Source organism: Peromyscus californicus, unplaced genomic scaffold (assembly GCF_007827085.1).
Source record: "Peromyscus californicus insignis strain IS unplaced genomic scaffold, ASM782708v3 Scaffold_7__1_contigs__length_154581171, whole genome shotgun sequence".
Lineage (NCBI taxonomy): Eukaryota > Metazoa > Chordata > Mammalia > Rodentia > Cricetidae > Peromyscus > Peromyscus californicus.
The window spans coordinates 136,533,159-136,560,970 of NW_026294595.1; the positions used below are offsets into that span (position 1 = coordinate 136,533,159).

Sequence of the window (27,812 nt, forward strand, 5' to 3'; positions counted from 1 at the left end):
CTATTTTTTCATGAACTCTGAGCTGCTTGTCTCCCAATGATTTTATTGAAGAACTTTGAGACAATTGTTTGACAGGTTTTTGCCCTCAGTGACCTCATTCTGGCTGGAAGCACCAGTCTGCTATTGCCATGATTTGGGTTTGAGGAATTCTGGTTGTCCCTAAAGGCTGAGTCGCGTGGAAGATGCCATAGTGTTCTTCTTTCACATCTAAGCCCTGACTGATGAACCTTGGAATCCCACTCAGACAAAAAAACTATCTCTGTGAATAGCAAGATTTCTACAATGTTGATGAAAATACTCAGCTCTTTGGAGCCCATTGAAAAAGGGCATTTCTTAGCACACACCACATCCTCTGTGCAATGACTGTCATGCTTCCATTAGGCAGGTGTCTCCAGATGAGCTTAAAGCTCCCTAACTATCTCTATGCCTCCTTCTTAAGGTACAAAAGGTGAAATTTTAGAGTATCTTTTAGAACAGATCTTGTTATGTACTAATGTGCATGGGAATCACCCACAGGGGGATCTTGCCATGGCTCTGGAGCCTGAGATTCTTCACCTCTCGCATGGTCCTATGTGTTGTTGTTGTTGTTGGGGTCTGGACAGAAGACCTTTGACATCACCTGTCACTCAGGAGGGGGAACAATCACAGACACAGATTCTTTATCCCCCACTGAAGTGGATACCCAGTGATCTGAGACCATCATCTCTTTCATCCAAACTTCCTATTCCAGAAGGAAAGTACACTCCTACAGGCTCTGCAGAGAATTCTGAGCTCTTCCTTCTGTGAGACAGAGAGGTGCCAGTGACTGCTGCTTGTTCACAGAAGTGGAATAGTCATGGTGAGACTCACATATGTTATTGGAGGAAAGACCAGAAGCTACCCTGCCCAGGCTCCAAGAGCTCATCAAGGTAAGAACTCCTGACCGAATAGAAAATGTTGAGACATGTCAGCCATAAGAACAAGGTAGCCATAACAAACCTTATGTCTTCTACCTAGGTGCAATAAATAAGTAAGCCCTCATCACGGTTTCATAGAAGATGCAAGTATCTTGCTTCCGGGTGTGTTTTCCACACTCACAAGACACTTGTGTATCCCAGAATCAACTGTTCACAGAATAGTGAGGTGTTCTTCTAAGAATATAAGTCTCACAGCTGGAGAGATGGCTCAGTGGGTAAGAGCACTGGCTGAGTAAGCATGAGGAGCTGAGTTGGATCCCTAGCATCTATGTAGAGAGGCAGGCATGGCTGTAACTGCCTGTAATGCCAGCATTGTGAAGAAGAGAGAGTGTCTGTAGGCTTGTTGGTCAGCCAATCTAGCCAAAAAAAGCAAAAACAAAAATAAAAACAGAAAACAAAGAAATAAACAAAAACCAAGATGAGTTCAAAGTTCAATGAGAGACCCATGCCTCAAAAGGGGAAGATGGAGAGTGACAGAGCAGGACATCTGATGTCCTCCCTGGGTCTCCACACATGCACACACAGACAGACAGACAGATACACACACACACACACACACACACACACACACACACACACACACACACACACACACGATTCTTTAAATTTCTCTGTTTAAATTCCTTCTAGAGCTTTCCACCTCCTCAAGGTAAAAGGCAAACTTTAGGCCCTGCACACTCTACTCAGATACTCTCAAACACACATGGTCTCATCATTCTTCTCCTGTTTGTCAAAACTGGCCTCCTGTTTGTCAAACGTTCCAGTCATCCCCACCTCAGGGCTGTTGCACTCGCTGGGTTCTTCCTGTCAGCCCTGCTTTGCTTTCCCAGACTCTGGCCAGGTTACAGACAAAAAACTACACAAGGGTTTATAACCTTTACTTTGCATGTTTGATGTGGATTTGTTTATCTCTCAGTTCTTACATAGCTGAAGCCTCACACAGTTTGACACATTCAGATTATAAAGTGGAGACCCAAATTCAAAGACAGAATAGTACTTAATCAAAGCCACTCAGATTTGGGGGGTACAAGACTGTTTAAGGATAAATCCAGAGATTGTTATGTGGTGTGGATTTAAAGGGGGAAAAGTTTTACCTAAACACTGCTTGGACCCACTCTCTTTAAGATACATGGGTTCAACAATGGAGAACTAGTCTTCTCTCTCTCTCTCTCTCTCTCTCTCTCTCTCTCTCTCTCTCTCTCTCTCTCTCTCTCTCTCTCTCTCTGTGTGTGTGTGTGTGTGTGTGTGTGTGCACATGTGCATATACAAGCCTTTGCTTTGGCTTTGCTAAGTCAAGGTTGGGTTGTTTATTGAAAGGCACAGACAATCCAAATTTCTCTTCCATTTGCGTCATCCTGTTTTTTCTCTGTAACAAAATATTGTTTTTTGAGGCTAGAAGAGAGTGCTTTGTAATTTATGGGTTCCTCTCTGGAAATTACAGCTAGATCCTAATTTTAAAAAGCAAATTGGTTTCATCTAATTAAATTTGGAAATTGCCTCATAAACATATATTTCGTTATAGATGTCTCTAAAAGCAAGGTCTCCTGCTCACTCTCAGGGGCAAGGCTAGCTTGAGCTCATTGTAGAGGGGAATCCACCTGTCTCTGCTCAAGAGGGCACACTCTTCTGTAGGCTGCAAAAACTTCCTAAAATCCCATGTTTGCTAAGAAAGTACTTCTCAATTGTTTAATGCCCATATGAATCTACCAGGGGTCTGGTTAAACTGGAGATTCTAACTCAGGAAGTACTGATGGGGCCTGGCATGTTGCATCTTTCTGAAGTCCTCAGGTAATGCTGGTCCATGGACCACATTGTGTTATATCAGAGGCTACACCTGAATTCAGGAGACAGGAATATGCCATCCTGGCTGATGACCCTGTGACACATCACATTTCTATCCCTTAACTTCCACATTTTTATGTAATAACATATTACTTCTAAATTCCAAAGACTACGCTAAATATGTACTTAATATGAACCTTGTAGCAACCTCATATAGCAAATTACATTATTATTTTTCTAGGTTTTTTTTTCCAGTTGAGAAGCCTGCAGTCCTAAGAGAATATCTGATATGTCACAGTCCACCTACCAGGTAATGAGGTACTCATGGATTCTGATCTAGGTACCTGACCTCCAAGTTAACATTCTTACCAATCTTGGGCCTCATTAGTCTGTGACATGCACCATCACAGTCATGCTTACACACAGAATACAGTGGACTAAACACACAAAAGCAGAATCCCCCAAAAGTTTTGGTATGTTACCAAATGGCTCAACAGAAATGTCAGTCAGCAGCAATCTACTGGCCCTGGTTCTCTATAATCATAGCCCACAGAGTTACTTGAAAACATCACCACAGAGCCATCTCCAAGAGAGTCCATCAGGAAATGGATTCAGGTCTTTGAGTCTCCACAAGGCACTGGCTTCATAACTAAGTAAGGCAGATATGCTTCTCCATCCTGCTCTCACCTTTGTGTCTAGGGCTCTAGAGACTGTTCCTCACACAGATGGTACAAATTCAGGAGCTGTGACTCAACAGGTCTAACTCACAACTGCGTTTTGGCCACCTTCTCTGTCTGCCTATTTCTTTATTCTGACCACAGAATGGCAACGTTGCTTTGCTAGTCCAGGTCAATGCATAGCCCTATGATATAAAAACCGATGCTGCTCTTGAGAAAGAAGTCTATGCAGAGATGCAGGTACACTTTCAAAACAGTGGAACCTACTGGTTTCCAAGAGCAGGTTAAGTGCAAGGAACAAAGCCTTTCATGACCAAGCTGTCATCATTTCAAATGAGAAAAATAAGGCAATTGCAATGAGCTATTCATAAAGCTAAATTCATTCAATTTCAGAGCCTTTTATTCTGAAATGATATCCTTTTGTAGCTTTGGAATTATATCTTTTTAAATTAAATGTTAATAAGAGGTGATAAAATAGCTTATATTGTTGCCTAAAATCTTTTCAATGTTGCTGGTCCATGAATTCTGAATCCAAAATCCATGGACTGATGTATGTGGAGTGATTCACCATGAGCATTGTGGTTTCCCATGCAAATTTTAGCTTCTGTCTTCCAGGTCTGGGTCTCCTCTTTTATGTCAGCACAATCTGATGCCTTTAACTATTGACCTATTTGCAGAAGAGATCACTCCTAACCATGATCATGTCAATGCATGGTATATCCACATGCATTTGTCTTTGGGATAATCAAAACAGCCCAACTATATGCCCAAGTTGTGTCTCACTAACCTTTATGCCCTCGAAGGAACAGGTATTCACTCACTGAATGAAGCTGAGCCAAATAAAGCATCCCAGAAGCCTCCTTACCTCATAGAGTGTGATGACTCCATTGGTCTCATTGGGAGGTTTCCACTGGATGTAGATCTTCTCCTCAAAGGGCCCCCCTTGGATGGACTCAAGAGGAACAGCTCCTGGAACTATAGAAGGGAAATGTTGTAAGCCTGATGTCACTTCCCACATCCTTTCTCCAGCTCTACTGACCAAGACCATGGTGTATCAAAGTTTCTATAAAGGACTAGGTATTATATTTTAGGACTGATGGCTGATACTATCTCTGATCCAGTATCTTGACTCTGCCATTGTAGCACAAAATGACCATAAAAAATCTTTAAATAAATAAATGTGGGTGTATTTCAATAAAACTTTATTTCAAAAATCAGACAATGGGATAGATTTGACTCATGGACTGACAACTTCTCATCCACTTATTGAGCAAGCCTACTGGTGACATGAACCTGATCAGGCACAGGGGATGTAAGTAGGCTTCAGCCTGCTTTATTGTTATTTGATGCATGCAAAATGAGTTTGCCATCATTTTAATACCTCAGTCCCCCGGTCCTGCCAAGTTTTCTCCAACTTTATAAAGTACTTCCTTGGTTTCTTAATTCCTGGATCCAGCAGTAACCATGTGCCCAATTAGAAGAACCTCATCTTGCTCCAAGAAGTCAGCTGACTCATGCTGCTGAGTCTCTTAATCCCTTGTTGGGTGGATGCTTAATATCCACTTGTTGGTTGGCTGAAGAGGTCGATGCATAACTTATGCCAGTATTTGGCTCTAATGAGCACATTTTCCCTGGGACTGCTTCTGTAATAGGCCAGTCTTTCCATCAGCATCTTCTGGATGGTTCTAGCATCCTCACACAACAGTCTGGAAGATGCTGAGCCAGAAAGTAAGCGATTCCCCAAACTTCCACTTATAAGCCCTTAGAGGATGAAGAATACATGCAAATCATTACCAGATCTATTTATACTTCAGAATTATAAAAGCAGGTACTCTTACTAAGTGCTTACTCTTTGATCAGAATTTTTCATACATTATTTCACTTAAGCTACAAAACAGCTCTGCCTAGTGTGTATTATCTCCTTGATGCTGATAAAGGAAATGAAGCTGTGAGGATTAAGTAACTCGGTCAAGGTCATACCACTCTTAAGTCGTAAAGAGGGAACAGAACACCTGTCTCAGAGCGTCAAAGCATACACTCTTAATCATCACGCTACACTTCTCTGGGTAGAGCCTCAGCCATATGCTGCAATCAGTTCCCCATTGTTAAATTAAAATGTATTTAAGTTTTTCTCATTATGGTCATGATGCATATAATTTGTAGATATTAAGAATATACAGAAAGATCTTCTGGTCTGTACCAGGTTCTCTGAATATATATAATAGCTTCAGTTTAGTATTTTTCTGGGACTCCTGAGTGTGTGAACAAGTGGGTCTCTGGTTCTTGTGCCTTCTCTTGGGCTTCCTTCCTTTTGTTGGTTTGTCTTGTCTAATTTTGATGAGAGTTTAAAAATATTATTATATTTTAATTTGTTGTGGTTTTTTTTGGTTATCTTGTAGAAGCCTGTTCTTTTCTAAGGAGAGACAGAGAGGGAGTGGATCCGGATGGGAAGAACTGAGAGGGGTAGAAGGAAGGGAAACTGTCATCAGGATAGATTGTATGAGAAAAGAAATCTATTTTCAATAACAGGGGGAAAAGGAAAAAATGAGAAACCAAACCAAACCAAACAAACAAACAAATATTTTAAAAGAGGATGAACAAAATCACTCATACCTAAATCCAAAGATAGTTTTCCATTATTGTATGGAAATACAGCTACATAAACATTTTTAAAATATAAAATTTGAATTTACTTTTTTTCAAAATTAATCCATGCTGTGTAAGCTGTATTTTACCTTCATTTATAAGTATAAAATCATAGATATTACAAATTCCTAAAATCCTCATGTTCTTTCTGAAATCAGACATTGTAATGACCATTTGGAGGCACGTGAGTGCATTATAGTCATAGCAACTGTCCCTTCTTATTGAGTATAAAGCTGGTTGAAATGTTTTATGATTATGGATGTCACTGGGTTAAACATGCTTTTATTCAGTTACCACACAAAGTATGAGTTTCCTTCTGAGATATTAATATGTTCATTGTTGTTGGATCTCCCCTCCCCTCCATTTCCCTGCCCCTGCCTCTGCCCTTATGCTTCTAGTACCATGGTTCACCTCCACGTCTTGTGTATTCTGTTCCCTACCCTGGGTGCCTCACTTACAACCCATATTTCCCCTTTCATGGGCCCCTTGGGTGTGGCATGACTCCCACCAAAACTCACTTTCACAAAAATACACACATAAAAAATTAGAAGCTCAGAGCTATCTACAAGAGACAACATGTAATATTTGAAACTCTGGGCCTAGATCGCCTGACTTAACATAACATTTTCCGGTTCCATCCATGTTCTTGCAATTTTCACAATTTCAGCTTTCTCGATGAGCATTCTTATATGTAAGAATCTGCATGCAACTTTGCTTGTGTCCTCAAGACAAATTTGTGGCAATTAATTTACTAGGCCTAAGTAGATCTTATTTTTAGGGATTTTGACACATATTACCAGATTGCCTCCCAGAAAGTCTGTGTAAGTCTGGGCTCCTAACAGGAGAATATGCCTAGGCCTGATTTCTTCCCACACTGACTATTTAAAAAATTAAGTATATGTGTCATTTTTAGAATACTGGAAAGCACAGGGTTTTTTCCCCCTGCTTTTAATTAGTAATTTGCATTGATTCTTTTAGGAACATGCTCTCTACACTCTGTGCTCATCTTCCTGTATGTGTCTTCATTTTTGCTCATCTTTGTCTTATGGAATTGTCACTACCATCCCTTTGTAAAGACACACTTATTTTTGAACAGTTTACAAATGGGGTTTTTATCTTTGCTCTTTTTTATGTCAGATTTTCACTTGCTTCTTAAAGCTTTTAGGGATGTAGAAGCTTTTGAAATGAGTCAAAATTTTTATTGCTTCTTCCTAACCCCCTCTCCCTCTCCACAAATATATCTTAATTAATATGATGAGGGGATGGCTATTGACATTAGGGCTATACAAATAACAAAGAGAAATTTGGCCAAATCCTCCTAAAACTTGTGATCCAGGGAGCAGACACATGTTAAATAACTACACTCATAGATCATTTCATTCAAGTTACTATCAGAACTCTCAAGTAAGGGTATATGGTGCTAGGAAAACAATGAGCAGAGAAAAGCTAGGCTAGCAAGCCAGGGTATTGAGTGGCATGTAAGTTAGAGTTGATGGATAAGTAGAAGTACTAGGGTAAAGGCAGGGAGTATTGGGAGTGTGGTGGATAGCTTTCTGAGGTCAAGAGTGGAAAGAGGAAAATCAGTTAGGAAGTCTGTAGTCATTTTGGAGACAAAGGATGTTAGCAGCAGGGCAAGTAGTATAGAAGAGAAATGAACTGTAGGAGATTTCTGTCATGCTAAACCAGCATGAATTGATGGAGATGGATGAGGGCAAAGATGACAGGCTGTGTCAGGGAGGGTCCCCACACTGTTAAATATAACTCGGGAGCCAGGCTGTTGTTCACATAGGGAAGGAGCTGAAAGTAGGACTAGTTTTGGAGAGGAATCTGGTGAGCTCAGCTTTACTCAGACTTGAGGTATATGTAGAACATCCAGCCAGAGTGGGTGAAAGTCTTTGGAGAGGCAAGGCTGAGGCCAATGTTTGGATATTGAAATCATGTCCTGGAAATAGATCCAACCGCAAGTGTGTAGAGAAGAGGAGAAAGGCAGTTCTCAGACTCAGCTAAGAGATACTTGTCTCAACAATGAGGAGGGAAACACATGGGGACACTAGGAGCCAGTGTTAAGAGAAGCAACTAGGAAACCAGAAAGTTGACTTGTCAGTGCAGCAGCTATGGAGGGAGAGGGAGTTGGGAAGGGGTTGATTATCAGCGATGGATATGGTTGAATGGTCAACTCAGAAGTGGCCTTGAGGTTGCTCTTGAACCTAGTGTTCCAACACTTGTGGCCAGAGTAATAATACTTTGGGGAAACTGGTTGTGTAACACTTCCTGGAAAGGGCTGAAAAAGAAGTAGAATATGAGATGCAATGAGCAAAGACTTTTAGCTATGAAGGGCAAGACAATGTAAAAGACAGCAGAGATGAGAAGTGAAGGCAAAAAAAAAAAAAAAAAAAAGACCATTTCCAAAGACGGGAAGGGTTACCATCATTAGGCTAGTAAAAAATAATCCAAAAAGGGCTATGAGCTAGAAGGGTGGGAAAGAGCGAGGTGGCTGACTTGGGAGTGCTCTGAAAAGACAAGAGCAGGAATGGGTGGGGAGAGGTCCCTTTATCACTGTGAGGAGTGAAGAGAGAAAAAACCGGTGGAGCTGCTTAGGCAGGGAAACTTCAGTAATAGCTTAATATTTCTGGAAAAGTGGGGGATCATCTGTCTTCCAGGAGTGCAAGAAATTGAGGAGAGTTGAGACGGTTGAATCATTGAGGAGCAGACAGTGAAGTGAAGAAAGAAATGGGGTTTCTACTGATTCATCTGAATGTTTGGAGATGGGGGATGGTCTGCCTAGTGGAAGAGGGGCTCTCTGTTGAGTAGCAGAGGGCTAGGTTGGTGAGAAATTGTGAGGGATGGCAATGGATGAGGGTTTGTCTGATGGCAAATATGATGGTGAAATTCAAGTTGCAATACCTTGTCTTTCCAGCTGAGGGCAGATTCTCACTCTCATCACAGATTAGGCCAATAGAAAGCACGAATGAGTAATTATTTTATAACCTTTTTATTGACTGTCATTTTTTTCTTTTTATACTGAGTACTGTAATCTATCTGAAATTTATTTTCTACACTGCACACAGTAGAAATTTTACCCATAATTCTTTACAATGTTCTTAGGACAATTATTTGCCCAGTGAAAACTTTCCACAATGATTTAAAATGCCACCTTTCTATGATGGGTTATTTTATAGCCTGGCATATGTTTTCAGCCTTCATGAGTCATAGCTCTTAGTATGACAGTATCTCCCTGTACTTTGGGGTGACATGTTTTAATACTTGGCAGAACAAGGCTTTCTCTTTCATTATTATTCCCTCTCAATTTTTCTGGGGTATAGTTATCCCTTTATTCTTCAAGAAGAACACATCCTTGTAATCCTAGTGCTTGGGAGGTAGGCATGAGAGGATGAGAGGTTCAAAGTCATCCTTGTCTACATAACGTGTTTGAGAGTAACCACGGTTACATGAGACCCGTGTCACAAAAAAAGTAGTCAGAGGAACTTAGACATAATTTTATAAAATTTTGAAGGTATCCCAACAGAATTTATTTTGGCAGTTTCATTATGCTCTTCTTTTGAGGGCAAAGGACATCTCTATAACCACAGGTCCTTCTACTCTGTAACATTATTTAAATCTTCCTTCATTAATACTTCTATTTGTGTCCCTTGATTAAAACTAAGGAGTTTTTGTTGTTTCCTACAAATTGCATTTTCATAATTTCATTACTTTCCTCTTCTTGTTTTGCATTATATTAAAAAGTTTCTCTTTTCCTTTGCATGATATAAAAATATATGAAATTTGGCTGTGTTTACAGAGTGATTATAAAATAATTGCGTGATGATTATATAAGAAGAAAGGTGTTACACACTCCGTGCCTCTCCTCACTGGCTCCCTCTCTCCCCTTTGCCACTAACATCAACACACCAGAGACTACAGAATTTCATGTTAATCACCCTAAATTCTTATTTGTAGTCATCAATATCCCGGAGCAATAGATCATTTAGTTTCTCTTACTTCCCTTCATACACATGGATCAGGTGTTTCAAGATTTCCATTCATCATTCTAGGATGTCTGGAGACCCATCAGCTGTGTTTTATTACTCTTCAGTTCATGAATGTCACTTTTTCAGGTTTATATTATCACTCTACTTCAGATTGAACATAGAGTTATTTCCAGATGGGTCTCTCTTGTGTATGGCTCACATGAATATATGTTTTTTTTTCTTAAAAAAATCTGTTTGAATTTATACCAGGCTTCATTAAAGTGGACTCAAGCCTTCTGGCTGCAGTTGAGAATCTTCTGGTAGAAGAAACAGGGACTTTAGTTCTCATCTTCAAAGTCCTACCGATCTACATACTGTGGGCTTTTTTCATCTGTCATTTGGGATGTGGCTAACTCGTCCTGGTTGACTTTGAAGGGGCTTCCACCTCCAAGGCTGCCTTTCCATTCTGAGATAGACAGACGCATTTCAGGTGTGCTTTGCTCTCCTTCCAGAAAGACTGGTTGGCAGATGCTCTGGATGCCTGCTTCTTGAGGTGGTGCCTCATAGTCAGGCCGTTGTCATCACAGCACCCTCCGGTGCTTGAACAGTTTCTTTTTCAGCTCCATCCTGGATGATTGATCCTTCCTCCCAGAGCCTCCATAGCTGCCAAGGTGTACTTCGGAATAGAGGGATCAAAGAGTTTATCAGTCTACAGATGTCCTGAATAATACCAAACTGTTTTCCAAATTGGTGCCAGAATTTTGGACTCTGTTGCTCAGTGTTCTATAAGTTCTGACATTTCTATATCCTTAAAAAACACTTGGCATTATCAGGTTTGAAAGTCTAAGGCACCTGGTAAGTGGATACAACCCATCACAGAGATTTCTATCAGTTCTTACCCAGTTACTAAAAGAGCCAAACATCTGTTAATATTTGTTGGCTGTATTGCCTCTTTGTGTCGATTTCCTGGTTCCTTTATTTCATAAAACAAGTGTTATATTAAAAAAAAAACAACTCTCTGAGGGCTGGGCTGCAGTTCAGGGACAGAGTATTTGTCTGTCACCTTCAGAGTCCTAGGTTCTATCTCCAGCACAGGAAAGAAAAAAAATACAACCACAGGAAATCTCTTGGATTATGTCTTATATTTGCCTTTGGATATAGATAAGTGATTAATTTTAATATGGTCGAATTTATCAGAGGACTTCAAGTCTTGTATGAGAGTGAGAGCAAGGCGAACAGTAGCAGACACTGTTGGTGCCCCACCTCCATCCTACTGAACAATGCACACACTCAAACATCTCATTTTCTCTTTACTTAAAGCCATGGGAATAAACCTGGAGACCACACAGGGGAAGTAAGAAGTATTAGTTAAGTTTTTAAAACATCTGTCAATCATGAGAGAAAGGAAATTGAATTTTGCTTTACCACTGGCTTGGTCACTCCACATTCTATTGGCTCTATTCAAAGTCTTAAGCACTGAATTGCTGCTGCTGGTGGTGGTGGTGGTGGTGGTGGTGGTGGTGGTGTGTGTATGTGGTGGTGTGTGTGTGTGTGTGTGGTGGTGGTGTGTGTGTGTGTGTGTGTGTGGTGGTGGTGGTGTGTGTGTGTGTGTGGTGGTGGTGGTGTGTGTGTGGTGGTGGTGTGTGTGTGGTAGTGGTGGTGGTAGTGTGTGTGTGGGGGTGGTGTGTGGGGGGTGGTGGTGGTGGTGTTTTGTGTGTGTGTGTGTGTGTGTGTGTGTGTGTATGTGTGTATGTGTGTATGTGTGTGTGTGTGTGTGTTGGCAGTGGTGATGACAGTGAAGGTGATGAAGACAATTCCCAACCCACTGTAGACTGATGCTACAATCCATGACTCTAAGCAAGAATCACTGGGAGAACAAAATTGAAAACTAAAACTGACACTTAAAAATAAATGAAAACAAAAGTTTCACTTTTTAAAACACTCATTGTATGCATTTGTACTCATCTGTCAAGGGAGAAAGAATGAATGAGTCAGTGGCTGTGGTGTTTGGGCCACACTTTGAAAGGCACTGTTCTAAACTCCAGTGTTTGATGGAGTTGCTGGTTAACAAGTGTCATCCTGAATCCTGCTTCCCTTCCCTGTCTCTCCCTCCCCATGTCCAGTGTGACCTCCTAAATACTCTTCCATTGAAATCCTTATTGTAGATTTAGCTTCTGAGAAAAGCCAAACAAAATAGTCATGTTGAAGAAATACGTTCTCTCTTCCAAGGTCCAACAGTATTTTTTTAAATGCTCATGAAAAGTTTGGAAGTTATGCCTTTGATAAAGTGACCTTTATTAAATTCACATTTGTAGCCTAGCATCATTTACTAAAATAAATTACTTGACTTCTGTGCCATGCTACTTTTAACTTCTATCACATTCCCACACAGGTATGGGTCCAGAGCTCTGCTTGGTTTGGCTGTTCTGTTAGACCAACCCTGTATGCACATCACATTCTTTTAATGAATAATGATTTGTCTCACTATATAGAAAGAAATACACAGAAAATCAGTGGTTAGAGCACTATTTTTCTCACAAGCCATATAATATTGGACTTCTCTAGGACTGTCTTAGCTAGCCAACTTTTCTTAGCTTATATACATTTTTGAACTTGCATATATATTAAAAAATGTTTGAGTTTTTCATTGTAATTGCTTGAAGGTAATTTGCCTTTTATATTAGTCTGTCTATATATGATATTACATTTTCCCATCACAAGTATAATATACCTCTTTGGGGGGCCTCATTTAATGTACTTTGTATATGTTGTTGTTGCAATTATAAATAGTATCTTTAAAAAATATCACAGTTTTGTTAGGTGAATAGAAATGGAATATGCTCCTCAATGTAGGTATCTTGGGAAATATATCAATTTTAATTCTAATATTTGTATTCAGACTTCTTTGGGTTATCTGTGTAAATAATCATAGCATCTGTAGCTAATAACAGTCTTGTTCTTTCCAATCTTTTAGCTCATTTTATTTTTGTCTTTTAGGGTCAGCAATACAGTACTTAATGGGAGTAATGATAGACATATGTGTTTTTCCAATTTTAAAGATAATGATGCTATTCTTTTATCCTTGCATGTGGTGTTTGTAGGTCACTTGTAGTTATCATTTAGCAGGTTAAAAGGTCCATTGTATTCCTCCTATTCAAGGAAATTTTATTTTAAAATCATGCTGGGCTTTAACTGAATCCATTGTAGTAATGATACATTTCCCTCCCTCTCTTAGTATGTTAATGCAGTAAATGATATAAATGGATTTTACAAAGTTTAACAATGTTGCAAAGTTTAACCAATGTTGGCTTATTTAAATATATCTTTTCTATTCATATACGTGCTGTTGGGTTGTTCAGTTCTATTTGGATTGGAGTATCTGCACCTGATTTTCTTCTCTCATTGTAAAATTGTCTGTCTTGGAAGTCAAGGTTATGGTCCCATCATGAATTGAGGCATGGGGTTCTGATGTTTTCCCTCTCTGAATGGTTGTGAGTAGCATGGGAATACAAATTCCCACAGTGATGATATGATCCTGTGTATAAAACCAAGTTAAACTTTTAAATTGTTAAGCTCTTTCTTCATTGAAAAAGTACAAGCTGTTGATTCTATTTCTGAATATATTGTAGAACTACGTGAGAATTTTTTTCTTTACTAGGTTTTAAATATATTTCTATGATATTTTTCCTGTCACATAATTTTTAAATGTTAATATAAAATTATACTTAGTATCTTTTAAAACCATTTTACTCGTGTGTGTGTGTGTGTGTGTGTGTGTGTGTGTGTGTGTGTGTGTGAAATTAACTCAGTTCAGTGGATAAAACAAATAAACATCTCATTAATTTGGTTCTATAAACTTCATTCTATGACCTTGCTTTTAATTTTAGATTTTATTCCTTAACCACACATCTAGCAAATACTTTTGAACTCTTTTAAAAGATCATTGTGGAGGAAATAATGTCTTTACAATGTTAATTTCCATTCTAGGAACATATTCCCTATCAGTGTTTACTTAGTTATTCTTAAGACAGATATTAGCATTTGCTTTATAAAAACAACAACGAAAAGATCTTTTTATCTCTAATTCCTGGGGACCCTTGTTTTTCAACATCAGATCCTTTCTGCTTTAATAAAAATGGAGTCCTTTTTATCCATCCAGAAACCTATCTTAATGAAACCCATAAAAAGGTATTATTAGAAGTGGGGAGAATATAGGTGGTCTGGCTTTGTGGGTCATTCTGCTAGTGATCAAGTCCCAGTTTTACGTTTCTCTAACTCAAAGGGAAAGGGAAGAATAAGACACACTCACAAATTATTTGGTGAGACAAGGATTGTGTTGTGAGGATGTGGTACTCAGAGCATTTAGAGAAATAACCAGGAAGGAGGAGGGTTTTCTCCAGAGAGACTTTCCAGATGTTTAAGGAGGGACAGCCTGTAGTGTCCAGAACATTGTACTTCCTCTAATTGGAGTGTCTCCTTCCAGTGACAACTTCCGGTTAACATCCTTTCCATGTTGCGATGGTCAATCTTAATGCTCAACTTGGTAAGACGTAAATGAAAGAGAAAGTGAACAGAGCACAAGTATCCATCTTTGGCTGCAGAAACAACTTAATTACTGGTTTCAGGACTTCGGGGCCTTGATTTCTCTGCTATGCTCCTGAAGCGATAAAGTAAAGAAAGATAAACTCTTCCTCCTTAAGTTGTTGTCAGAGTATCTTATCACAGCAACAGGAAACATGAACAAGTTACTTCATGTTACGCTGGACATCAGATTGGAGTAAGAGCACTCATCCTGTGTACTGTGGCCTGGCATCTGAAGTTGAGCTCTTAGTAGTCCATCCCTGCTTTTAGCCCTAGTGTCCAGGGATTGGCTTTCCATGTAACTCTTCATTAACTCCTTCCAGTATAGCTGTGTTACATTCTTTTTCTGTACTCAGGCTAAGTTTAAAGGCATCTGTCTCTATTTTGGGGGGAAGGCATCTTAAGAAAGGTGATCAAATCACCATTTCAAATCAAAACTCATATTTTCATCACTTGGACCTATAAGGTACTACTGGGAAATGGCTCAGACCATGGGTTGGACCCACACTGCCAGGGTTTGTATTTTGTTTGTACTTGTTTGATGTGTAACTTGGGGCAAGTTACTTAACATCTTTAGGTGGAACATTCCTTGCTTTAAGGAGGGTATGAAACCAGCACCTTCTTCATAGTTTGTCACGAGCATTTAATATTTCAACATCATCATGTACTTAGCAAGGTGCCTGGCACAAAGTAAGTGCCCTGTGTGGTTGTCCCTCCCCAGGATCCCACTGCATGCTCCCAAGAGCTGCCATAATAGAGGTTGGATATCACACCTTGAATTCTGCAGGTTCAGTTACGATTGTTCCTATTTTCAATGTGTCTTTACCTCAGTCTTCTTTTCCAGAATGATACCATATTGCTAACTGCAGAAGCTGTATCTTCTCACGGCTTACCAAGGATGTTAAACAGCTCTAACAGTGATCTTCTGATTTCTTTGATAAATAATTGTAAAATTTATTTTGTCTCTTAGGTCTCAGGATTCATTGATTTGATAACATATTTATGTGTGTGTATTATCTAGTTGGAACTGTTCTAAGTACTTGCATTGTAAAGTTAAACAAAACAGAGAGAAGAACTCTGTCTCTGTGGAGTGCATTCTATTTGGGAAAATATACATAATAAAAGGTAAAGTATAAATGCAGTGTTTCAGTGGATAAAAGTTAAAGGGATACATGAAGCATGGAAGAGAGACAAAGCGTCCTATAAGAGGCTTCCACATTTAAATGAAACTGGCTGTGAAGAGCTCTTAAATTCTAAACAGGAATGAAGACCTGATGGGGGTCAAAGAGGTAGCCCTGTTTATTTGGTAGAAGGTCATTGTAGTCAGAGGGGTGACAAGTGCAAAGGCCCTGAGGCAGGGGCATGCTTGGTAAAAATTGAGGCCAATGATTGGATTCATGAAATGAGACAGAAGTAGGGGATGAAGTCAGAACAAACAAAATTGGGACTCCTAGTGACTTTGGGGCATTATATGCTATGGGGGTGCTTTTCTCAATAGCATGAGAAAGATCAGAAGGGCTTAGAGCAGAAGGCAGAGGTGATTTTCTTCATGGTTAAAAAGCATTCTGGCTACATTGTAGAGAACAACATGCAGAGGCCAGGGCTGAAGCTGAAGACCAAACAACTGTGCACACAATTTCACTGGTGATCACACCAGCTGCAACCAGAGAGCCAGAAGTAGAGGTGTGGACAAGCAATGGGATAGGTTGGTCAATGTCTCTGTGCTACTGCATTGAAGGCAGAGCTAAGAGATAATGCTGATGGGTCAGATGTAGAGAGTGAGCTAAACTGTTGCTTGGTACAAAGCCGGGGGCACCAATGACAAACAACATAATATGAAGGGGTTCCCCAGAGCTGTGCATCCCAGGGCCTCATTCTGACAAAAGTGGGGAGCCACTAATAAAACATAGTGCTACTAATTAAGATAGAGAAAACAGTGGGGAGAAGGAGGTTGATGTTGGTTGAGTGATGACCACCTCCTTCTATTTGGGATGTTTCATTCCAAAGGACCCGAGCAATCCAAGTGAGGAGGTTGAGCTGGCAGGTGAATAAATCACTCTGGAGGGCTGGAGAGAGGTCTGGCGTGGAGACATCAATTAGAAAAATTATTAGCTTGTGTGTGGATTTTTAAAGCCAAGGGATCAGAAATAATTAGGTAAATAAATGGATCTACAGTCAGCAATCTGTGGTCCTTGATACAAATCCAGCCAGCTGCTCGATTTTGTAAATAAAATTTTATTGGAAAAATTGTCATACCCAATCATGTATATATTGTTGCTGGATACTTTCCTGCTGCAACAGCAGAATGAAATAACTGCCAAAGAGATCTATGTGATCTACAAAGCATCTTTTTTTAGGTCTAGCCAGCCTTTGGTTCAGAAATAATGAGAAAGAGTCTCAAAAATGTAAGTCAATAAAGCTGAGATGTTTAAAAGACATACATGAGAGAAAGGGAGTTTCTGAGAGAGAGGGGTATCTAGAAATGTGTGATAACCTGGAAACTAAGTGGAAAATGGAGGTTTTTTTTTTTTTTTTTTTTTTGGTTTTTCGAGACAGCGTTTCTCTGTGTAGCTTTGCGCCTTTTCCTGGAACTCACTTGGTAGCCCAGGCTGGCCTCGAACTCACAGAGATCCACCTGGCTCTGCCTCCCGAGTGCTGGGATTAAAGGCGTGTGCCACCACCGCCCAGCTAAATTTTTTTTTTTTTTTGGAAAATGGAGTTTTAAGGAGGACGTTACAGCCAACTATGCCTAATAGTGACGGCTCACTAAATAAGATCTGACTCTTGGGATAATGATAGTTGAATCCATCAAGATCACAGGAGTGATGGTTAATCCCAACTGTCAGCTTGATAAGATTGAGAGCCACCTATAAGACGAACTCCAGATGTGCCGGTGGAAGATCATCGTGACTGGGTTAATTGAGGTAGGAAGATCTGCCCACTATGGGCGGCACTATTCCTTGGGCCAAGATCCTGGAGTGTATGAAAATGAGAAAATGAGTAGAGCAGACACATGTATTGTGCTCTCCTTCTTGATTGTGGATGTAATGCAACCAATGCCTCGAGCTCCTGCTGCTGTGACTTCTCTGCCATGGTGTTGTTACCTACAAATGGGAACCAAAACAAACTACTTGTCTCTCAAGTCGCTTTCATCATGAAATTTTATCATAATCACAGAAAATGTAAATCAACAGGTGATTTCAGAAGAGCATTGGAGAAATGATCTGGATTTGGGCTACTTTGGTTGGGTGTGTTCACGAAATTCCAAAGGGGAAAATGATCATATAGAAAACAGTGGCTGGAACAGTAGCTGGAAGAGAAGGGAAGACTGGGCAATCTTGCCTTTATCTTTTTAAAGATGATGAAAATAAAGCTTCCATATGAAGTGTAATAATCATTTATAGCAGAGCATTTTGTTGTAGACCAGCACTAGAGTAATGACCTCCCTTAGGCAATGGGAAGTAGGATTTGGCACATTAAGTAGAGAAATTGGTTTTCACTTAGAAAACAAATGTTTTATCCCTAGAAACGGGAGCGAAGATGAATATGTGGGCATTATGTGGGTCAAGAAGTATCAAATGTCTTCAGTCTCCTGAGTATTGTAGACAAGGTAACAGAGGTCTGAAGATGGGGATTATTATTCTGTAGAGAGTAGAATGAATGAACTAACCAGAGAAACAATGCTGCTTCTGGACAGTTTTTAGGACACACTCCAGCAGTGTGCTTGACTTCAGCTGGAACAACTGGAAGGGTGGTGTGCAGTCAGCTTCAAAAGGAGGGTCCCACATAGGTGAAGAATTCCCTGGAATGGTGTTCCACATACATGGAAATGAGGACCAGGCTGAGATGTTGAGAAAGGATGCAAGAGAGGGACTGGAATGATTGGCCAGTAACCTGGGAGGGAAGAAGAGGTAAGGCAGAGAGGAGGGCCATTTCAGTGGGGTTGAAGTTTTGTACCAACAGAACTTGAAGAAGTGAAAGTGGAAAGTTGAGATGTTTGTAATCTGGATCAAATAAAGGTTGGAAGCTGTTTAAAAGTCATCACTTGCCACAGTGAGGAGAAATTACACATAAACCCTTGGCCTGTTTTTTTTTTTTTTTTCCAATGAAGAGTTATATTCTCTGTCTGATGCTGGCTCCTCACCACTTAGCACAGCTGAGGGCTTTGTGTGCAGACATCTGTGGAGTATATCTTTGTAACATATATTTTCTTTATTCTTAGGAATTTTGTACATGTATACAATGAAAGAAGATCACACTCCCACTTTCCTTATCCAGCTCCTTCCAAATTCCCCAACACATGCTCCTCACAACTTCAAGTATGCTGCCACTGCTGCTACCTCCTTCTCTCCTTCTTCCTCTTCCTTTTTCCCTCCCTCTTGTCACCATATGGATGTAGAGTCATGAGAAACCTAGCAGTCACAACGCCTTCACAGGAGAATGGTCTTCCTTAGTGCATCAGCTATCAACTGCTAATAGCACTTTAATAAGAGGTGTGGCCTAGAGAGTACCACCTCCCCCATTAATGTCAACTGGCTTGATTTTGTGCAGATAACCACACCTGCTTTGAGTTCATGAGTGTCATGTCATGTCCTGAAGACAGCATGTCGTCACAGCAGTCCTTCCCATCCTTTGGCTCTTATACCCTTTCTAGGACTCTTCCTTGATGTTCCCTGAGCCTTGTTGAGGACAAGGTGTGAGGTGTGAGTAGGGCTGTGATGGTGATATAGATGTCCTGTTTAAGGATTAACACTCAGTTTTTTTATTCGCTTTGACCAAATCTGCATCTCTGCACTGACTGTTGCTTACTCAGTAGTATGTAGTTTAGAAGCCTGCTGGTACTATTGATCCCACATGTGTGTGGGGGGTTATATGCTTAGAATATGTGTACCTTAAACAAAGTGTCCTAACAAGGTGAGAATGAGTGTTGGATCCAGCTCACATCCTTCTACTTCTGAGTATATGCTCCATTCTCCCATCACCTTGTGGGTTTGTACTTTGGAGGCTGAAAGGTGATTACATCTGCCAGGTGTCACAGCCATGGTCAAGATGTCTCAGCACCAGGCCAGGGCTCTTCCCTCCCACCCCATTACTGCTTCTGTAGGTCAGAATGTCCTTTAGAATGTAGTAGGATGACTTTCATTTGATGAAACTGAGTCTCTCTCTCTCTCTCTCTCTCTCTCTCTCTCTCTCTCTCTCTCTCTCGACTGCTGTTTTGAGAGACTTCTTTTTTGTCATATCTTCTAATCCTGTGCCTCCCTTCCACTCTTTTGTTTAAATTCTGTATAATTCTTTAATGAACTCACATTTCCCTTGTCCACAATTTCATTTCTTCTTCTGTCACAGCATGGAACTTTCCATCCTCTTGACAGAGTTCTACAACAAAGGTTAATTACTTTATAATTTCATTCTCTTAAAAAAAAAAGCACACTAAAATTGCTAATTTTAACTGTGCTTCTTGTCAGTAGGTTCATGTAAATTCACTGTAATTAAACCAGATGTTTTCTTATGCTTTAAAGTCAGGTGGTAATTTAAGGGGGATTTTCATTTCAACAGGAAAGCGAACAGATTGTTGTCAAAGGAAGTCTCTCCATCCCTTGTCTGTTTTCCCTCATTTCTCTGTTCCCTTTCCATCTTGTATGCCCTGTGTCCTCTCCTCTCTTTTTTCTTTATCGTCTCCTTTTGCATGTCTGTTAAATCAGTTCACAATGGAGAACTTGGGAGATAGTCATGGAAACATGAAAGTTACACATGGGAAAGCTCAGAGCCATGGAATGGGGAGCTGGGGTTTTCCCTCCTTTCCTCATCTAGGCCACATTTTCACTCCTCCATTTCAGGGGTCTCACTGGCTGCTTGGCAGATTAGCTGTTCCTTATAAAGAGGCCCAGAACTAACTTAAAAATCAAACTGATCAGCAAAGACTTCAGCAAACGCCAGTGTTTGCAAGGGAGTCTTACAGAGAAAAGTTAGAGAAACATTTCAACCTACTCATATTTTATAGCTTCATTGGAAGGAAATTATTTCTTCCAGATGAATCTTCATAGCTCAAGACATCAAAACAACCTTTAATTGAGGAAAATAGTGGTATGCTACTAAATATTTTGCCATAGGCTTTCTAGGAAGAAAAGAATAACTTATTTTCTAATTTCCATGGTGTGAATTTTCCAACCATGCTTGATGTCAAGCAGTGAATGTGTTATCAAACTTGGAGGCAAGAAGAGCTTCCAACGGTCAGCTTTAGCAAGCCAGGACAAGTGAGCTTTGATTGCACCTAAGGACACATACAAGCCCTCAACTTATGCAATGTTGTCCATTCACGAACAGCATGTTGTCATGAAAGGGGCATGGACTTTGATGTCAGATGCTCATTCTTTTTAATTCATTCATTTAGCCAATGGTTTATGAGCACACACTGTAGACCAACGTTCTTCTTCTTACTGAGAAATATCCTTCAGGGACCAAAACCAAATGAAGTCTTTGTTTTCACCAAGCTTACATTCCTTTAGAAGGACAGATAATAAGCTAAAGAACAAATGCAAAGTATGACACAGAGACAGAGAAAGTCAGGAAGAGTGTTGGGGGGCTTCAGACAGCTCTAGGCTTTCATAACACACAGTCAGGGGAGAACACACAGGGAAGACTTGAAGATGTCTGAATTCCTCACCTGCACAACAATGGCAACAGTTCTTGCATCATGGTGTTTGGCAATAGACTACAAGGATAAGAGTATGAGCACAAAGGCTAAGTCACTGTGGACATATGAAAAACAGAACTGCATTTCTCCCTGTCACAATACTGCAAGGTCATCTTTACAATCACTACAGTGCAATAAGCTGAAGTGAAATGAGGCTGTTAGGACCTCCTAAGGTACTGTGTTTTTATCCTTACTATCCGATTCTGCACTGCATTACCTCGCCCTGTTGTTATTTCCTATTACACTTTCCCTCTTAGCAGGCCTGACATGCCACCACTTGTTAGTGCAGATGTACCTATCCTGGCAATATGCATCTTCCTTCTGGCTTACCTAAGAAGCCAGGTGAGTAGGCTCAAAAGAACTGCACACAAAATTAAGGCACTGAGCTTTGATACTTTTCCTTACATGAAAGCATTTTGAGTTTAAGCTTGTTTTGCCACATTGGGATAATATACCTATTAGATGTGGTTAAACATATCAAATATCAATTATGTTAATATATTTTATACTGTTACTTATTATAATCAATTACATTTTTATGTATTGTTAAAATTACATTCCCTTATTATACAACAGGGAAAATACTGCTTGTTCTTTCATATTTGGTGTGAAGATTAAATCGGTACACATTACCTGTAAAAATGAAAAATTATAGGCCTTCTCTAAAGGAGATTTTAATTGACTGTGCATTTACCCTTTGACTTCAGCAATCCTTACCATGAAGAATTTACGTGAAAATACATCTCCACAAACACCTAACAACATACACAACAAGGCTATTTGCTTCAATATGACTGCAATATACCTCTTTGTAAAAAGTGACCAATCAACCAGCAAATATGATACCTGAAATGGAGGGACACAAGATGACTTAGATGAAAAAAAGTAGGTCATAGAACATAATTGAAACAACTACCATGGGACACGCAGACACATCTATCCACACAGCCATGAGCACCATGAAGGTATTAATAGAATGGGTAATTTTTGATACAGAATGTTTTCTAGGACATAGAAAGTGAATATAGACACAGGTGAAGTATACATTATTTCATAGTTTAAATATTAAATAGATCGAAGGGAAAGGGGACCTTGAGTCACTCAGCGGTCCCAGCATGCGGAAGACTATAATCTCAATGGAGTTGGGGAGTGGAGAAAAGGAGGAGAGAAGAGGAAGAAGATAAGGAGAAGACAGGAGGAGGGGGAGGAGGAGAAAGAGGAAAAGGATTATTTGTTTTTTGTTAAATGAACTGTAGAAAATGGAAATGAAAGAATAATTTAAAAGTTAAATATAAATGTAGCTCTTGTCCTTCACAGAAGAAGTTTTATTTTTGTGGCTGATGGAGACACAATTGGTCCAAAAGCAGAAAAACAATTAATCATGGGGTACCCAGCCCCAGCTGATGTGCCTACAACACAACCCCTATGTTTAAGGCTCAGGGAACACATGGATGAGGGGTCAGAGGGCCAGGATAACTGATGTGAATAGTGTCTTCCATATATCACAGGAAGCTACAGCCATGAAGTCCCAGCAATTTGTACAATGACAGTACAAACTAATATGCCAACATGGATGGACGAATCTCACGTGGCTCAAATCCCTAGGAGCTACAGTCAACCAATGGCTGCTGAGAGGGAGAATCAGTCTTTGCCAGGCATGAGCCTCCTAATTGGTTATCCAATATCAAGTAGTCAGGCCTAAAACATATATACAAGCAACACTAAACAGAAAATAAATATCAAAATGTGGTGTTTTATATTGAAAATGTCGGTCTTTCAGGTATGAACTGAGGAATACAAAAGAATAAAGACTGTAGCAGTTATTTCTCAGAATGAATATTTTGTGACATACAGTTTTGACTCCTTAAAGAAGCAATTGACATGTGTGTTGGAAGCAGTAACATTTATTTTTCAAAACATAGAGAAAGGAAAACCTTAAAATTAAAAGAACCTTAATTGGCTATCAAATTAATACTAAGATCATATAGATAGAAACTCAGAATGTTTGAACACAGTGTTTTGATTGCATATTCGAAGCAATGTAGAGCTTACTGCAGAGAAATTAAAATGTTCAGTGAGTAGGTTCACCAATTGCTGGTGGATTGGTACAATTGGGGATTGTGCAAATAACTAGACAGGTGGATGAAGAGAATCAGGGTTCTCACTGTTGGAATACATGTGTGATGTGTGCAGAAGTATCTGGAGGTGTTAGGTTTCAATCAGGATGGGCTCATGATTTAAAATGGGTGAATTACACCCTCAGTTCTATCTTCTTGGAACAGCCAGTGGCCTTGCTGCTCCATGGAACATACCTAAGACCTGAGAACATATCTAAGAGCCCAGAGCAGAAATCTTTACGTAAGTGATGGCCTTTGTGTCTGGAGCAGGAACATCACAGACAGTCTGGAACATTGCATCATGGCAGAAAAAGAGTATGACTCACAAGGACATGTTATAAGGACCGAGCACTAGCTTGAAGGGATTCTTTCTAGCCATGGTTAAGGCAACAAGAAAACAAGGATGGTGATGAAGCTTAGTATACTGAGTCAAAACCTGCTTTGTGAACTAGTAAGAATTCTAGACACAGGGAGGAAGATGGGAGAAAGGCTCTTCTATGAAGAAACATGCTAACCAGTAACTGTAGACAAGATGGCAGATTATAAAGTATCAGTGTAACAACCAATTTAGGTAAGGATTATGAAGAAGTATTTAAATCATTGAGTAAAGATTTGGGATGATCACAGTACGCTTAGACCATCTCAAAGTGTCACAAAGGAGGAACTTTATAGTTGGGCGGTGGTGGCGCATGCCTTTAATCTCAGCACTCGGGAGGCAGAGCCAGGCAGATCTCTATGAGTTCAAGGCCAGTCTGGGCTATGGAGTGAGTTCCAGGACAGGCACCAAAACTACACAGAGAAACCCTGTCTTGAAAAAAAAAAAGAGGAACTTTATAAGAGGGAATATATATGTGTGTGTGTGTATGTGTGTGTGTGTGTGTGTGTGTTTATATCTCGTGTGTAGATTTATATGTCTCATATGTATTTATAATGTGGTGTTTTCCATCTTGATCAACTACATGTAACATCACCACAGAGGGGCTCCCAGATTTTACATGACTCTTGGAAAGATAGAATGAGAAATACACACTGCTACCTTTTAATGCTTTAATGGAAGTTATCTTACATCCTGGTTTTATCATACAGAGTTAAGTTTAACATTAGAAGAAATATGAAATGATCAGTATGTTGGGCTATTTTAATTATATTATTTACTTATTTTGTATATATAAGTATATACAGATAAATCACATGCATATGTGTGAGGGGTGTGCATTTGTGTTTTGCACATGTGCATGCACCATGGCATGAAAGTAGAGGTCAGAGGCCAACTCTCCAGGGTTAAGTTCTCTTCTACTTTGTGGACCTCAGGGATAAAACTTGGGTTATGAAGCTTGGTGGAAATGCCTTTATCCACTAAGCCAGTCGTCCCCATCCTTCCTAATACTGTGACCCTTTCTTATATTGTGGTGACTCCCAACCATAAAATTATTTTGTTGCTGTAATTTTGCTACTTTTCCAAATCATGATGTACATATCTGATATGAAGGATATTTAATATGTGACTCCCAAAGGGGTTATGGCCCACAGGTTGAGAACCATTGCACTAAGCCTTCTTGATGGCCTGTGTTGAGTCATTTTAAGCTTATGTAAACTTTCTTAGATGTTTAATATTTGGATATACATGAGAATATCTTTACTTTTAAGCTATGTACACTGAAGAACTAACAGGATAAATGCCACAATTTCTTTTATACTATAATATTTTTATTAATTGTTTGAGAATTTTATACATTCATACAATGTATTTTGATAATATTTATCCATGCCCCTCCCCCAGCTCCCTCAGGTCTTCCCCCACCCGTCCTCACCCCTCCCCAATTTTATGTCATGCGGTTTGCACCTTCTAAGACTTCCTGTGTCACATTTTCACACACTTAGCTGCTGTTTGGCTGAAGTTGGATGATGACCACGAAGATTTGAGATATTTGAAGAAAACAGCAAAGTAAAAGTCCACTCAACTTTTTTTTTTTTTTTTTTTTATCAACATCCGTTTTCCTGATAAAGCCCAGTATCTCAGGGACCAGGAGCTGCTCTCTAACAATTATTCTGTGGACCCTCAAAGGTACTTGGGTGCTAAAATGACTGATCCTGAACCCTTCCCCCTCAAAAATGTTGAGGGCAGGTGAGAGCAACACAAAGTCAGTGAGCCCAATCTGGGAGGTTGCTCTCTGGCTCCTGGAGGGAGTTTCAGGTAAGGGTCCCTGCTCTGCTCCAACCTCAGTATACTCTCACTTTGAACGACTTTCCAAGAAAAGGAGCCAATGCTTTCTCCCTCTAGGGAGAATGGAACCTGGCCCTCACCTACAGGGATTGTCCACAGCAGTCTTGATGTATGCCTTAGTTCTCGCTATCCAAGAGGCTGAGACTGGAAGGTGACTTCAGCCAAGAGTTTAAGAGTAGCCTGAGCAACATATTGAGGCAGCTCAACAAACAAAAACAAATACAAACTGCCAGAGAGTCTCCACACCCTGTTGAAACCTTCCAGCAGTTTCTGAGCTATGGCCTCAGAAGAGCTACAGACCATGGAAGGGTGTCTTATATGCTGGTGTCTTTAATATGATAATGTCCACACATCTCCTGAAGCAGGAATTGATGTTTTATTAATGATGTTTACTATAAATTTAATTTCAAAGCACTGCTGTTCCCACATTGTTTTGATAAAGGCTTTGTGGTTTATTTATTTTTCTCTTGGTGGTAAAAATGAGAAAGGGAGAGGATGAGACACAGCTTAAAGCTAGAGCATGGGACTTGCTGCTGTAGATGGAGGTCATTCTCATCGTGCAGTTCAAAGGGGCTGAGGGAACACCTGAGAAAGGTTCCCTCTGAGTTGCTCCTTGGCTGTATCATGACGGTTTGTAAACAAAGGCTCCCCCTGCCAGCACTATGGGACAGCCTGGGAATAGTAATCACTGACTGAAGGATATAGTTACCTTTCCTAGAATTTGACAATTAACCTAAAATTTTTCTTTCAGGATAAAGATAACTTCGCCCATACCCAGCAGGAAGCAATTTTAAGAATACGACGCCCACATTCCCAAAGAGGTGGTGTGGGGCGGGTGGTTTTTTGGTCTGGGATAATTTTCATTGTTTAGGGTGGTTGGTTACAAGTTGTTGTCAAGGGTTAGGAAAAAGGCTAAGCAAAGGAGATTAGATTTAAGGTTCTTGTTTAAAAAAAAGAGAAAGAAAGAAAAGAAAAGAAAAAGACAATTACTAGTTTTAAATACTTTACATTGGATTGGATTGTTTTATATTGTATACAAATTATATATATATTGAAATTGATATTGTTAGAAAATGCTATATGTATATTTCTAATTGTACTTATACCGTTCATTTAACAATGCAATTTTCTGATCCTTGAATGTTATTATTACCAACTATTAGGATATAAAGAAATGAAAGTTAGTAGTTAGACATTACAATAGAACTTGTAGTCATATTAGATATGTTTTAAAAATTGAGCAGATATATTTTAGACAAGTCATCTTCAAACCCTTCAGAGATCTATAGAATATGGCATTTAAAATGTTTTAATAACTTAGAAAATTTTTCTTTTTTTGTTATGACTATGAGACATGTCGGCTCCTGGCAGTACCAATCTACTTCAGAGAAAATATGGGCATTGAAGAAACTGCATATGGAGTTAACTTTCATTGTGGCAAAAGTTAGCCACTGGACAACAAAGTATCCTCGAATCAACTGCTGACAAAATGGACAGACAGGACATGAAACAAAGGACTACTGATTCTTGCCAAAACAAGTGTGGTTATGGCTTTATCAAAAGGTATCTTCTGAGGCCAGGACAATATGGCACCATCCCTGAAGTGGCCTTCGCAATTCGGAAAAGGTACAGTGCCCTTTTCTTCGAAGGCAGCTGAACAGGCAGTGGGCCGATGGCTTCTGATGTGCTATGGAACAGCAGCTGAAACAGTTATTCTTGAAGAGTAACTAAGCTCAAGCCTCTCAATAGTAGACTGGCATTTGATAGAGGGATGTGGAGAAGAACGGGATGCTGAGATGAAGCCATATATACACAGCCAAGAAGAATGGACAGCTGAATTAAAAAACCATCAACAATTTCCAGAATTTAAAATCCTGAATCATGACATGACACTAGTGGAATTCAGGTGTTTCTGGTACATGGACTGCTCTCACCCAATGTGAGGTTGAACTGTTGACCTTGTGTGCATCCTACTTCACAGATGAGTCTGTCAGATACACTAAGCCTATAGGCTGAAGATGATGCCCCAACACTGCAGAGAAACCTCAGGTGACTGTCCAGGCAGCTGGCTGTTTCTGTCAACTCACAAATTTTTTGGAAGTTGCTTGCAAGCACTTCCTGTTTTTATTTTTGTTAGCTAATATTATTTTCTTCTTGGGTCCCTGAG

The 27,812-nt window shown here is 39.8% G+C and overlaps 1 protein-coding gene across 18 annotated transcripts in view; it reads right to left on the reverse strand.

Annotated features, from left to right (window-relative positions):
- The window catches only part of Ptprt (protein tyrosine phosphatase receptor type T), a 1,101,940-nt gene that overhangs the window by 368,370 nt on the left and 705,758 nt on the right, over window positions 1–27,812 (reverse strand). For all 18 annotated transcript variants that reach the window (XM_052726074.1, XM_052726080.1, XM_052726075.1 and 15 more), the window contains one exon: window positions 4,281–4,390. In XM_052726074.1, coding sequence (XP_052582034.1) covers window positions 4,281–4,390 — 110 coding nt within the window. The remainder of the gene's footprint in view (window positions 1–4,280; window positions 4,391–27,812) is intronic.